The 13,834-nt window shown below is 38.3% G+C and overlaps 1 protein-coding gene across 1 annotated transcript; it reads left to right on the forward strand.

Moving 5' to 3' along the window:
* The first annotated feature begins 898 nt into the window (after positions 1-898).
* On the forward strand, positions 899-12,660 carry LOC141012568 (uncharacterized). Its single transcript, XM_073486075.1, has 5 exons — positions 899-1,182; positions 7,296-7,428; positions 8,387-8,583; positions 8,913-9,210; positions 9,556-12,660. The coding sequence occupies exons 1-5, from the start codon at positions 1,123-1,125 to the stop codon at positions 9,717-9,719; spliced, it is 852 nt and encodes a 283-aa protein (XP_073342176.1). The 5' UTR covers positions 899-1,122; the 3' UTR covers positions 9,720-12,660.
* The last annotated feature ends 1,174 nt before the right edge of the window (positions 12,661-13,834 follow it).

Raw genomic sequence — 13,834 nt, forward strand, 5'->3', positions numbered from 1 at the left:
ATTATTTCTTAATAAAACACTGCCACATCTAGGTAGAAAAAACATGATTTTGTTCTACTACAGAGCTATAACACATTGCTCTTTGCCAGTGCTCTAAATGTGATCATTTACCATTTTCTTCAGTGTTTCAAGAACCTAAATTATCTTTTTCAGATAAGAGGCCTCACTTCTTGCATTGCAGTATAGCCTGGTTAGTTTTTCTTTCCCCACCACAGAGGTTTCCATAATGGGGTATGTCTAGACACAAAAATGAGAATCGGCACTGTCATTTATATATATATATATATATATGGGCATGATTTGATGGGCATGCCCTAACATCCCAAAGTGTTTCAGCTACTTACCAACCTACAGTTATTACCAGGTAAAAAGCTGTTTTTAGTGGGTAGTATATAAGCCCATAGGAGACTTTATTAAAATGATAATGTAAACTCGAAAATCCCAAAATGTAATTTCACAATAGCATTATAATTTTCCACTTACATTAGACTTAGACTTAGAATGTGTTTTTGAGTAAAAATTAAAACACCCATCATCTGCATTTGCATTTTCACATACTTGTATGGGTGTTCATAAGGCAGTTCACCTACCCATTATTTGAGAAGTTTACCAAAAAATAAACTGTTTCAAGAGGTGCTAAGTTAGTTTAAGCTAGTTGACTTTCCAAAGTGGATGTAAGCAGTGTGAATAAATGACTTTCTGAAAAAACGTTTCCATCCATTAAATAGGCCTAGTTTCCCCCCTCACAGTCCTTAAAAGTCCATATTTGTTTCCTTTCTCACACACGTCTCCCCGTGTGTCCATGGAAACGGTGGAAACGCCCCCGGCCATGTGAGCCTACCTTCTTGAATGAACGTCACGCCGTGCTGACGTCACCGCGGAGCCACGCTGTACTGCCAGTCCAAACAACTTTTCCAGAGGAACTCCACATCACAACGCGACCAGGAGCCGACCGTCGAAGTGCTGAGATTTAACAAAAGTAGCCTGAAAACAACAGCTAAAACGCGTCGAGGAATACACGGAACGACATAATTGTGTCTTTGAGTGTGTAGTATTTAGTTTGTATTCTCTCTTCACATATATTTTTTTATTTACAACTACCGTTTCTCTCTGGAAGTTAAGATGAGGAATCTACGGTTGTTGTTCCTCGTCGGCCTGGCGACTGGGTTTATCAGTGAAAAAGTAAGTGGCTTTAATTGCTGTTTAATTATCCAACAAATGTCGCTGTGTAAAGCCTGAAATTTTGTTTGACTCGATAGTATTGACTTTCTTGCCCTTCTGGTATTCCTAGAAAAGGCACCAATTCGCCGTCAAGACACGTTTAGAAAATGTAAACCCTCCATAACGTTTGGTTTTGTTCAGCTGCCACTTCTTTCTGTTTGTGCTCCCCATAAGTCAATGGAGAAATGTTTTAAATGCCTTAAACGTGATGTTATAAGGTATTAAATTCGTTCATTTCGTTAGCTTACCTTCCCTAATTGGTCCACCTGGTCGTCTTATGCAAAGTGTGGAATAAAAATGAACAACATGAAAATAGGCACAGCAGTTTTTTTGTGTGTGTTTTTTTTTTTTTTTTTTTAGCATAATGAAATGTTATCTTCCAGGAACCAACAGTATTTACATAAGAGATACGTTGTTGTGCGGACTAATGCTGATTTACTGATATTCACCCACAGACTGTGTATTCAACCAAGTTCAGGCGTCCAGTTGGTGTCAAGTTCACACAGGGCCAAAGTCTGTTCAGCTTCTGGCTCACAACTTTGACATTTAAACCCAAACCTCCAAACCCTGCCTGGATTTCTCTCCCACACGGGGCTTGGGTCAAGTTTTAGAATGCCATTATTCACTAAATGAAATTCTGTAACAGAAAAGTATGAATATTTAACTGGGTTTTAAAAAACACACACACACACCAAGAATGATAAAATCCTTCAGCCTGACCCGACAAGTCACAAACTAGACTAATTTCTCTCTGTATTTCCCCTTCCCTTCCTGGGTGTGTGTATGTGTGGAGTGTGCATGTGTGTGTGTGTGTGTGTGTGTTTGTTGTAAAGCTGGAAAACACCTGGAAATGACAGGCCAAAGCAGCGCTCTGTACATTGTCACAAGCGCAAAAATATCCCAGTTGGATGATTTATTGACTGTAAAAATCCCAAATGCTAGGCCAGGGAACGTCGCCACCTCTCCAGAAATGCATGATATTTATGATTTATGGGCTGTATATTGTGAAAGGCAGAGAGCTGAAATCAGAGCCCTTACTGTTGGATATGTGTAGCTGGAACTGACAAGGCAGCAAACTTTGGCTAAATGTTGAAAGAGCTGTGGAGACGAAGAGGAAATGAATACAGTTTAATGTGATTTATTTCTCTCTAAAGGCCACATGAGTTTTAATCTGAGAACATCATGTCTTATAAACAAAAAATAACTTTATAGCTGCTAAAATTGTACTTTTGTCATCTTTCCTGTGTGTCATACTCTGTTCCACACATCCACTGATTCCCCTTTACTTTATACCACTAATACACAGACTCCAGTCCTAAATTGCTGGGCGTGATGGGTTACGGCATATATTCAAACTGTCTCTTTCTCTGAGTGTGGCTGTTGAATTACTGGTTAGTCAGTCAGTGATGTTGCATCTATCTCAAAGATGAATGTTGAAAGTAGCTCTCAGCCTGTGACACTTTGTGAGCCGGTAGTGGTGTCATTTTCTGGATGGATGACTCACAGTGAGTCCTGCTGGACTAGTCCAGACAGGCATGTAACTGCGTGGGATGCACGCAGTTTTCAAGAGTAGGCAGGAGGAGAGTGTGACCCCCTGCGCTCATTATCATTTTAATGATTACTGTCATAGTGCTCCTGATTTAATCACATGACCCACAGGATCAAATCACAATAAAAGATAAATGATAATCCATGATTGGGGTTGACATATCCAGCTGTGAAGGATTGGTATACAGTGTGGTCTACCTCAAGTTTCATGTGCTCCCAGTTTATCAGTAGCTTGGTATTAGTCACAGCATATTAGTCACAACATAGTTTTCAACACGTAGGCAAGACTGGACACATCCTGTCTGACAGCATCTACTGCTGGACTATTTCTGTGATATGTTTATGTGACTTGTTTGTATGTCTTACTCTCAATCTCAACATGTCCTTGAGGGATTTTCACACCACTGTCACCAGACCTGAATGAGTCGTAAAACCAGAGCTAACTAGGTTTTTTACAGTGGGAAATACCAGTGAGGTTTTCACCACATATTGGTGATGAGGGGACTGTCTTTGCTCCACCAGAGTTTTTAATATTATACGCCTCTTAACTGATGAAAATCGTATCTTTTGCCAAATAGTGTAGACTAGGATCTTTAATCTGGGGTCAGCAGATTCACATTACTGTGATACATATCTCAATATCCTCTGTGTGTGAGACAAAAGTAGATATTGTGTCACTCTCTGGCTGTTAGTATTACTCTTAGAAATTTGGAAACATTGTTTAAACCAATGTCTTTCTCTGTTCAGACCTACAGAGTTGTAACAAAAATGTAAAATATATTATTTACCCTGAATAGTCTCCTGTTTCTTTTATCGTCAAATAATCTTGCTTTTGTGAAGCCTTTGGAGACTATAACTGCTTTTAAACAACTGAACAGATACATTTGACATTGAGGAGTCAGACATTTTATGAGTCCTAGCCTTGGTCAAACATACGCCCCCTCAAACACAGCGTTGTGTGGCTGCTATCTAGATGGCGATGACAGCTCTGCTGTGTACTTATGGCTGTTGCACAACCTCACTCTTGGCCCAACTGCTCCCTCATTATCATTGACCTCCAGCTCATTGGGGAAATATTTGACTGTAATAACTTTCAATCCAGCGACACAAAAAAATATGGATGTGTTGATTATTAGATTTAATAATTTTCTCATACAGCTTCTTTATTGCATGTCTCTAGTGTTTTATCATTGCGACCAGGCTGTTTCCAGAAAACTGTCTTCACTTGGACAAAGCACAAGGATACCAGATGGTTATATACGGTCTGTGTATATGTGTGTGTGAGCTATGTACATATGTATGTTTTCCAGATGTGCGTAAACTCCAAGTGACTCAGTCAAGTCTTTCAGTAATGCATAACTTCTTCCCAGCAAGGGGTATGGACAAAGAAAGTGATAGCTGATTTTTATTTTGCCCTTGTGTTTCATTTTGGATGTTATGGTGCTTGAACATGTGTTTGGGGACAGTTGAATTGACACATAGTCGATAAATCAGATGGTAAATCAACAGAAAATTATTCTTTCTGCAGTTGTTTGATGTTCTCAGATTCTGAAATTTAAGGACTTTTCTCTGTTTAATTTTTACTGTAAACTGAATGTGTTTGAGTTCATAGGGATATAACAAGAAATCTGAAGCTCACCTTGAGCTTGTGATTTCCGATTTATATTTTTCACCATTTTATTTTATTACCTAAATGATTAATAAAAAAGAATCGGTAGATCAATAATGAGTATGACTGTTTGCTGCAGCCCTTACTCATATCACAGTGGGGCTATATAATAATTCAATTCAATTCAACATGATAATTTATGGACTTTCATCCAAGTATTTGAAAATTATTCATCTATAATTGGGCATACATCTGCCATATTGTCATATTTCTTTATTGGAATATATCCTTATTAGTCATGAGCATGAGTTGCTCTATGAGCTATCAAAGACGGCAGACAACCAAAACCAATGATGTCCAACCTGGAACTGTTACTATTGGTCTTACTATTGATAAAGACAGCTCTCAGCTTAAACTCTATTTGCTCATCCACACAAATAGGTTTAGACAGTGTATTAGCAAAACATATGGGGAATGCATTATGAGCATCACATGTGTATGCCTGGAGCAGCAGTTCCAGTTTTGTGCGAGGATGTCCATTTGCTTAGTTTTGACAAGCGCAGCATCTGCTTTTGTAATCCCTGGTTGAAGACAGCAAGAATGTGAGAGCCATGTCTGCTATTTTAGTCAGCCCTGGCATTCTAAGACTCTGGTGTCTTTTGAAAATGGATGTTAATGGTTTTCTCTTTGGCCTTTACCACCACAATGTGAACACAACATCTGGTTTGTCTCATGATGGGTTTTCTCATGTTACATCTCAGTTGGCTCAAATAAAAATCAGGTATCTCAGAAGTCACAAAGGAAATTGAGCTGGAGAGTCTGTCCTGAGCCTTTATCTGTAGTAGTTAATTGAGAAAGTAAGTAAGTAGGCTATTCATGTTGCTAAAGGTGGGCGATCTGAAGATCTGAGATTGTGATTGATTTTGAAGGTGCCCACAATGTCCTTTTCAGAGACCTTTCATAGAGATTGTGGAAATTTTTATCTTCTTACTTCTGTTTCCTTCACATAACCTCATCGATAAGGAATCAGCGCTTTGTGAATGAACCATAAAGTTATGTGGCCACCTAGATGGCTACACTGATAGGACGAATTACATCATGCTGCTCGTCTTTGGGTGTGTTGTGAATATTGCAACATGCCAGACCTTCTGGTGGAATAAATAACCAGACTCGCATCCGATTCTGCTCTGATCAGAAAAAGAAGAGACAGAACCAGAGTCTCTCTTGAGTGCTGAATTCAGTGAGAGGTTGACCTGAATTTGAACACACTCACACACACACCCTTATTGTGCCAATGTGCGCTAGCTTTTGCCTAATGAAGGCTACAGTAAAGTAATCCAGCTGTTTGGGGTGAATAAACGATGGGTCCAGGTATAGGAATAAACACAAATAATCCTGCGGTCAAACTCACTTCGCTGGTGATGAACACACCATTAAACAATCGCCATCACTGATAAAAATCTGACATGACTGAGGCAAATGTTCAGAGATGAGGTAACATTTAAAAGTTATATTCCCATTTGCTGACTTCCCTATCCCGTAGTAACGATGGGCAAGTTTAAACTGTTGGAAACACCACCAACCAAATGTCGTTTGTTCATCTACTTAGAATGAAGCAATTGTGATTATAATGTGAAGTGGGTTCATCTGCATTAGTATGCAGTATCAGTATTTAGTATTTACCATCAGCATAACTTGGGTTTTGTTTGTTGCCTTTTGATGACACTTTTGCCTAAATGACCAAATGTATGCTACTCAAAGCTAGTATTGGAACGAGAAGACTGGTTTGTCAAAAACAGATTGTCCCCTTTTCTTCCCTCATGTTTGAATATTCATTGCACTAAAAATTTGAGCAGTACACCTCCCCACTCGTCTTCTCCTGTGTCACCAGCACCTGTTTTACGAGAAACATACAGTACTGTCCCTGTCTCTCTCCTTCCCTTCCTTTCTCCCTCCTTTCTCTCTCCTTTCTCTCTCTCTCTCAGCACCTGTGTTAGTGGAAGCATAGTACACATACCAGACATACTTCAGGTCTCAATGGGCCATATTCATCCGTGTGTGTGTGTGTGTGTGTGTGTGTGTGCGTGTGCGTGTGCGTGTGTGTGTGTGTGTGTGTGTGTGTGTGTGTGTGTGTGTGTGTGTGTGTGTGTGTCGCTGTCTTACTACCAACATCTGCTGAGCCTTTCCTCTCTTTTTGTGTTTTAGACTCATTATCAGGTTGCTTTCTTCAATTCATGTGTTTAAAGTCTGCTTGAGCAGTTTCTTTCACACTTTTATAGCTTGTTTTATTCTGCTTCAGACAGAGACAGTCATATTTAAACAAGCTAATGAATACTGTCTCCTATTTAAGTACCTCATCTCTTTGGCCTGGTTTCTTTTCTCAGACTAAGCTTCAGATGATGAGACAAGCAGGGTTTTGGTTTTCATCACACTCCCTTGTGTGGGGTTTGAGTAAGTGGGAGGTTTCCTGAGCTAAATCTTACATATGAAACAGGTTTTGTCTTTTTCCATGTGTGTGTCCACTTGTCTTTGAAGCTGCTCTATCTGTCCCTCCTCCTCATAAACACACTTCTGCTTTCTGGCTCTGTTTAACATCACAAATGACTGCCACAGCAAATGAAATGAACACGAAACCAGCGTCCGTCTACTGAACATGCTACAGTATGGATACAATACCCACTGTGGTTTAACTTGCATACGCCAGTGAACACTCTGGCATATTTGGCCAGTGTAGGTCATTGGTTGTCAGAGGTATTGTCTTACTCCTAAACTGTAGAGAAGTTCACATGTTTTTGATTAGTGGAAGGAATTCTTCAAATGTGAATAAAGGAGATCTATGTGTCTCCTTTTCTGTCTTTGTTAGTGTTTCTCTCCTGCTCCAATAGTTATATTTGTAATTTTGTCCTTTCTTTTCCAGCTCTTCGTCTCCTCACAGTCACCCTTCTCCCCAACAGATGACCTTTACATCGAGGGCCGAACGTCAGGTGACGTCCCTATAGATGACGAAGATGGTGAAGATGACGGCTCAGGCTCTGGATCTGGAGACTACGGTAAGGAGACCACCGTCTTGGTTATGTTTGCAACTTCACAATTCTTTGTATTAGATCTTTTAAAAAATCTACACATACACAAATACATGGTGATTTTTTTGTTAAGTAGTATTAACTGAAAATGAAAATAAATCATGTGAAACCTCACTCAAAAAATTGAGACACTGTGTAAAACAGTTTTTTTACAACTGATTTTTCAAATTATGACTTCAACAGTCCTTACTGGCAGTTTTACAAATATTTTCCTCGTCTCAGGGCATGTTTCCATCTCTATTATCTATCCACTGAGTTACACATGTCAGACAAATGAGCAATAGACAAACTGTAGACACGCATGTCTGTATGTTCAGACCCAGAAGCACTCACTCACAGTGCACCAGATGTTTGTCCTGAGGTGATGTTGAGTTAAGCAGGTGAGGTTTTATTGCAAGCGCACAGATGTCAGATGGCTCTCTGCCTTTATTGTCAGTGATTCACTTTTATGCCCACAGTGAGTAATGTGCAGTAACATTCAGAACATTCAGCGGGATAACAGTATTAGAGGAAATGTGGTTTGGTAAATTTGGTTATGCTATAAAACTCACAGATTGCATTCCTCCTACACATTAAATGTGGTTAATTATCAACCTTAGGAACACATTTAGACCTTGCATCACTGTGATACAAAAAACATGTATCTCCAAATATCAACTTTTCATGAGCTGAGAAAGAATGATTTGTGATAATTATTTTTTCAGATAAACCTATGGATTTTTTTATTTAATACTTGATTAACCTTATAAAGTAGGAGAAGTTTCTCAACTCATTAATACATATTTAATACTTCAGTTTATCTTAAAAAAATCTAAATCAACAAAATGGATATACATGGTTTTCTTTGGACTGCTCCAACTCGGTGCCAAACTTCTGGTCTGGAATCAACCATTGTGCTTTGTGTTGATTGTTTCCTCCCTCTCAGCTTTCAACGACTTGTCAGACCACGAGGAGAGACTCATAAGGTTCCTCAACTTGTCCAGAACCACTGTCTCCAAAGAAATGGTTCCAAGTCAACCACAGCCAACAGCAGACTCTCCTCACAACCCACCAGCAGACAGCCAGGATCCAACAACCACAGTGAAGGACACAGAGAACACTCAGGACAGCAGGAATGAAGAGGTAGAATACTGCTTTTACTTGAATACAAATCTTTATCTCAAAGTTAGAAAAATTTTCTCAACTTTCCCAAGATAATCTTAGACTTACAAATGGTGTGATCAGATATTCAAGGAATGTCTGGGTATGATCTCCAGACTTATATCCAATTACACTGGTGATTTCCAACCTCAAAGACCTCACAAGAATACAGCCATTGTATACATTTTGATATATGGTGAGGTGAGAGTTGTTATGAAGTGGGACTGCTTAGAAATATCTTCTATTTTCTGCAACATGCAATAATAAAACTTCAAAAACTAAGAGCTTAACTAATGTATATATTCCTCCAGGTGGCAGGTGTTGACCCAACAGCTGACTGGTTTACACAGAGTACCACCCTCATGCCTCCCAGTGAAACCACGCAAACCAAATTCAGCATAGACATCAGCACAACAAAAGAAACAGACGAGGACAACAGTCTGGACATGTGGGACGTCTCGACAACCAAAAATATTGGAGATGAAGACTCCAAAGTGGATAAAAATGAAAATGTGGGCAAGGATGGCAGAGGCAGCAGAATATATGAGATAGAACCTCCCGAAGAGGTGACCTCAGAGAACTTGTGGGAGAGAACAGAAGTGCTGGCAGGTAAGACGGATTTCCACCAGGCTTTACTGCATCTTTATTGTCCACCCATGTCTGGTTTAGTGGAGCAATTCACTGAGATTTTGAGTATCTGAAGACTAAACAAATAAAGGTTTTTGTGTTGTAAAATTTGCAAGTAGGTAGTTTACTGTGGATGCCAAGTTAGAATTTTGAAATTTTAATTTATTAAAATAATCGTATTGCTAAAAATCAACTAATTTGATTTACTTTGTCTAGAATTTACTTAAAATAGTTTTCAGTTCAGAGCCACATAATGTGAAACATTTGCAGCAACTTTGGGACACTGTCAAAAAAATCTAATTTGATGCTTCCTTATGCCCTCTCCAGCGGTGATAGCATGTGGAGTGGTTGGATTCCTCTGTGCCGTTTTCCTCCTCCTCCTCCTCGCCTACCGCATGAAGAAGAAGGACGAAGGTAGCTATGACCTAGGAGACACCAAAATTTCTTCAACACAGTATCAGAAAGCACCTACCAAGGAGTTCTACGCCTGAACAGACCAATAAGGACTTAAAATGGCATTTGTCTCCTCCCAATCAGGACTGAAAACGGATCTATAAAAAACTAAAGATGATTCCTCTTTGAGTTTGAAGTTTGAAGTCAAGCACCTCTGTTTTCCTGCAGTGCTCCTTCCAGTTTTTTTCTTTCATCTTTTCCTTTGCTGCCCTGTCAGATCTCTATATATGTTCAGTGTTTGTGAAGAAGAGGTCATAAGAGAACAAAATACATTCCTATCATTCCATTACAGGGAGGGGGTTAGACATGAAATACACATCCTAAATTTCAAGAAAGGAATGGCTCACAACTGAAATGGTGAAAAAGTACATTGTGCCTTTAGACCCACATTACTTCTCTAAGCTGAACCACACTGGGCTGGACTTTGTTCTGCATTACAGACAAATCGATTGTCCCGTTTAGCAGAGCCACTGCCTGAACTGTCCCAGCTCAGCTTAACAACATCAAAGAAGAAACATACAATATGAATAGCCTTAACACATTTTAAATGCTGTCATTAGAAACGGTACCACATTTGGGATTAGTATTACAAAAGGCCTACAAAAATTGTAACTCTTATGTGTTTTTGAGGTCATATTTGCTCTGTTTTCATTGTTACATTTCGTTTTCTGTATGCTTTCTTTGCTGAATTGAAGATTTTTTGTTTTTTGAGGAATGAATATGTTTTTTTTTTTTCATATGTTGTCCAGTATTGCTATGAGAGATATTGTTACTCTGCAGGTACATATTTTTGTTGTTTTCTCATAGATATTTGACACTTTTCGAATTGACCAAATATAAATGTGCTTTATTTGTCTATTGGAAAATTATGTTTAGTAACTTGTTTTTATGTGTTTTCGTGTTTAGAGATTATATTTCCATAAGCCATTTTTTTAAATGACATTTTCATTCTTTTCATTGTATTCATACATTAGTAGCCTTAAATAGGTAAAAGTCCCTCTACCTTGCATCTGTCCAACATTAGTAATTTTTCAGGAGTGCAGCAGTCACGTGGACAGGACTGCTAAGGTAGAGCCAAGGCTAATGACTATAATTCAGAAACTGTGGAAGTGACCAACGTTTTCTGATGACAGCCAAAGCACATTCCTTTCTGACTGTCAGCTGTATGCAGCTACAATAGCAGGTTTCAACTTAAAGGGACAGTGACAGCATTTAGTGTTTCTTATAGTTCATAGAGTCAGGGCTTATTCACTGAGAATAAAAAATGCAATCGATAACAGATGACTGTGATAAGCAATGTAACTGACTGGATTGTCCCGTATCAGGAATTTATTCACTTTTTTTACAAGTTCTCTTTAATCGGTTAAAGTGCTACTCTGATTGAAAGCATGTCAGGTTTTTAAACATTATGGGTTTTTACCTCAACCTAACAACCAAAGAAGCAGGGCAACTTATAAAGCTTCAGTAAGGAGAAGGTTAACAGCAATGACACCAGTGTGGTATTCCCTTTTGATAGCACATTATTTTTATTGTATACATCATGTTTGATACATATATTTTAGTGGAAATACTGGGGATAGTCCTGTATAGTCTTTAACCAGCTGCCTATTATGTGTCAAAGAACAATACTTTTCACATCAGCCTCTTACTGAAATGTCTTGAAGCAGCTCTGTTGAGGACCTTAAAATCTTTATGAAAAGGTCTAATCCAGTTTGTTTTAAACCAACTTTGGTTATCAAGATGACTAATCAGTGGTTCATACGTACAGAGAAGTGGTACTATGGTAGAACTGCTCTCTGCCCACAAACTCTCATTGGAATTGGTTTCACATTGTTTTATTTTTGTTGAAAATGGTTATTTCTGTTTGGTTTTAAATTACCCTGTGTCAAAGGCCACTGCCCCTATATGTTGCAAGAATTGTAGCAGCTGTTTTTGTGTCTATCAGGAGTTTGATTTTCTTCGTGAGGCAATGTATGGTCAGTGAAAGTTAGCATGCCTGGCTGCATTTATCTTTGTCCTTTAGTCGAGGCTACATAATAGTGTTTACATGATATAATTTCCTTTGCCGCTATAGAAGTTTTATTTTATCTGAATGCAAACTACCTATTCACTGTGGCTGGAATAAACAGGACGATCTTATCACTAACCCACTGTGACTTACTGTTGATAAACGTGAAATTTGAATCAGGCACTTCTATCCTCAGTGCCTCAAAAAACTGTTTCTACATTCATTTACAGTGTTCTAACAGGATTAGTGTCGTGCTTCGGCCTTGGAGCTGTACAGAACCACAACTGTTAATGTTGTGGAAAAAATCACTGAATTTTCTGTGTCCAACAGAAATGTCAGACATAAATCATTACCCACAGAGGGTTAAGACAACGGGTTAGCACTTGCTGGCAATGCAACAGGTGATGACACACAATAACCTTTCTCTTCTAGGATCTCTGTAAGTTTATACAGTATGTTGATGATACTATAATTTATGTGTATTAATTTATACTTGCTTTTACTATAATCCAGGTTGATATGTCAGTGATAAATCGGTATTATATAGTATTTACTCATGACTCATGGTCGAAGCCTCTTTGTGCCTACTGCTCAGTTTGTTGTATATTTATGTTTTTAGTGTATCTGACGAGCCTTGGTTCAATTCATTTTCAATTTGATTATCAAGTTGTCCAGCTTTTAAATACCTTTTTCATATGAATGCATTTAATTAATGATTTAAGTAGAGGAATAAGTTTTTTGTAAATATATATTAAAATTTCATTTTAATTGAAGTTGAATATGAATTGACTGAAGCCTTGATTTTAATAAATAAACACCCACACAATGGAGGGGACCAACCAAAAATCTACATAGAGATAAAATGATGACATAAGCACATGAGGTGGCCAATAGAGAACTGTGTTGCTGAAATGGTGTATCTTATGAGGTTCACTACTGAATAAAAGTATGGCTTTAATGCAATTCTAAAACTGGCTGTTTGTCTTTTGTTGGCCTTTGGGATTCATCTAAATAGCATGTGTGCTAATGTTTCATCACATTGCCCTTTTATTGTCCTTTTTCCCTCTCATTTCCCCTTTCTATCTATCTTTCTCTGTGGCAATAATTTTACGTTACGCACAGTATTTTTGGAACCTCTGGGTTGTCGAGCTTGTGTTTTGTTGTCAGTGTTGTGTATTCACTATGTAAAAAAGGCAAAACCAAAACTACATTCTGTAGCAAGTCCACCCATTCTGCAGAAATTTGGTGTCAATAGATGAAAGCTCTGATTGGTTGTTCAGAGTTTGCTATTGTTTATGACCTATTAAATTTGCCTACACTGAAAGATCAAATGCAGGTTAAGCACTGAGCTGTTTTGTTCCACTGTGCTTTTTGCACAGTAGCACAGAAAAACATTTCCTCCCAGTCTCAAGAAACATCTTCTTACAAATGTAGGTGCCAGAGAAAAAGACAAACGTTTTCAAACCACTGTGTGAAACCGAGCCAGCAGCATGTGAATAGAGCCAAATGGTCAAATGTTTTCCCAAACCTGATGATATAGAGATAAAAAACACAAATGATTGAGGAGGCAGTAGGGGGAAAAAGGCTGAAAGACACTGAATGCCTCAAATCATTATGTAAAAAGCAAACGGCCAAAAGTAAACAAAAGTTAAACTCCTGTACTTAAATTCATGATATTCTATAAACACAGAACCAACACTAGACACTACAATGTAAGAAATGTATGAGTAAATATTTGCCCTTTCTCACAGGGTGGGACATTTTCAGTGAATGCCAATGACTGTGGAGGAACGCAGATGATTTGTGGTAAAGAAGGATGGGGGTATAAACCACAGATTGTGATGTGAGCAGAGAAGTGTTTTCTACAGTGTGGATACAATACATTCCTAGAACTGGACAGCTTTTTGGCATTCAACAACAACAAGGAGATATGGAAATGTTAGAAGAAGACATATTATATAGAAGTGCTCCATTAAACACTGTAAGTTGGTTTATGTATAATAGTACAGTTAATTTGTGTAATTTAATGGTCAGTGAAAGTGTGAAAAATGAATATAAATTCATATATTGAACAGAGCTGCACCTTTTACTTATCTCTTTTCATGATAAACCTGCTCCCTTCTATGAATTTACATTGTTTTCAAG

This window comes from Pagrus major, chromosome 17 (assembly GCF_040436345.1).
Source record: "Pagrus major chromosome 17, Pma_NU_1.0".
NCBI lineage: Eukaryota > Metazoa > Chordata > Actinopteri > Spariformes > Sparidae > Pagrus > Pagrus major.

Coding starts and splice junctions, on each gene's coding strand:
- LOC141012568 (XM_073486075.1), top strand. CDS start 1,123: ATGAGGAATCTACGGTTGTTGTTCCTCGTCGGCCTGGCGACTGGGTTT. Junction 1,183..7,295: donor CTGGGTTTATCAGTGAAAAA/GTAAGTGGCTTT, acceptor TTTCTTTTCCAG/CTCTTCGTCTCCTCACAGTC. Junction 7,429..8,386: donor CTCTGGATCTGGAGACTACG/GTAAGGAGACCA, acceptor CCTCCCTCTCAG/CTTTCAACGACTTGTCAGAC.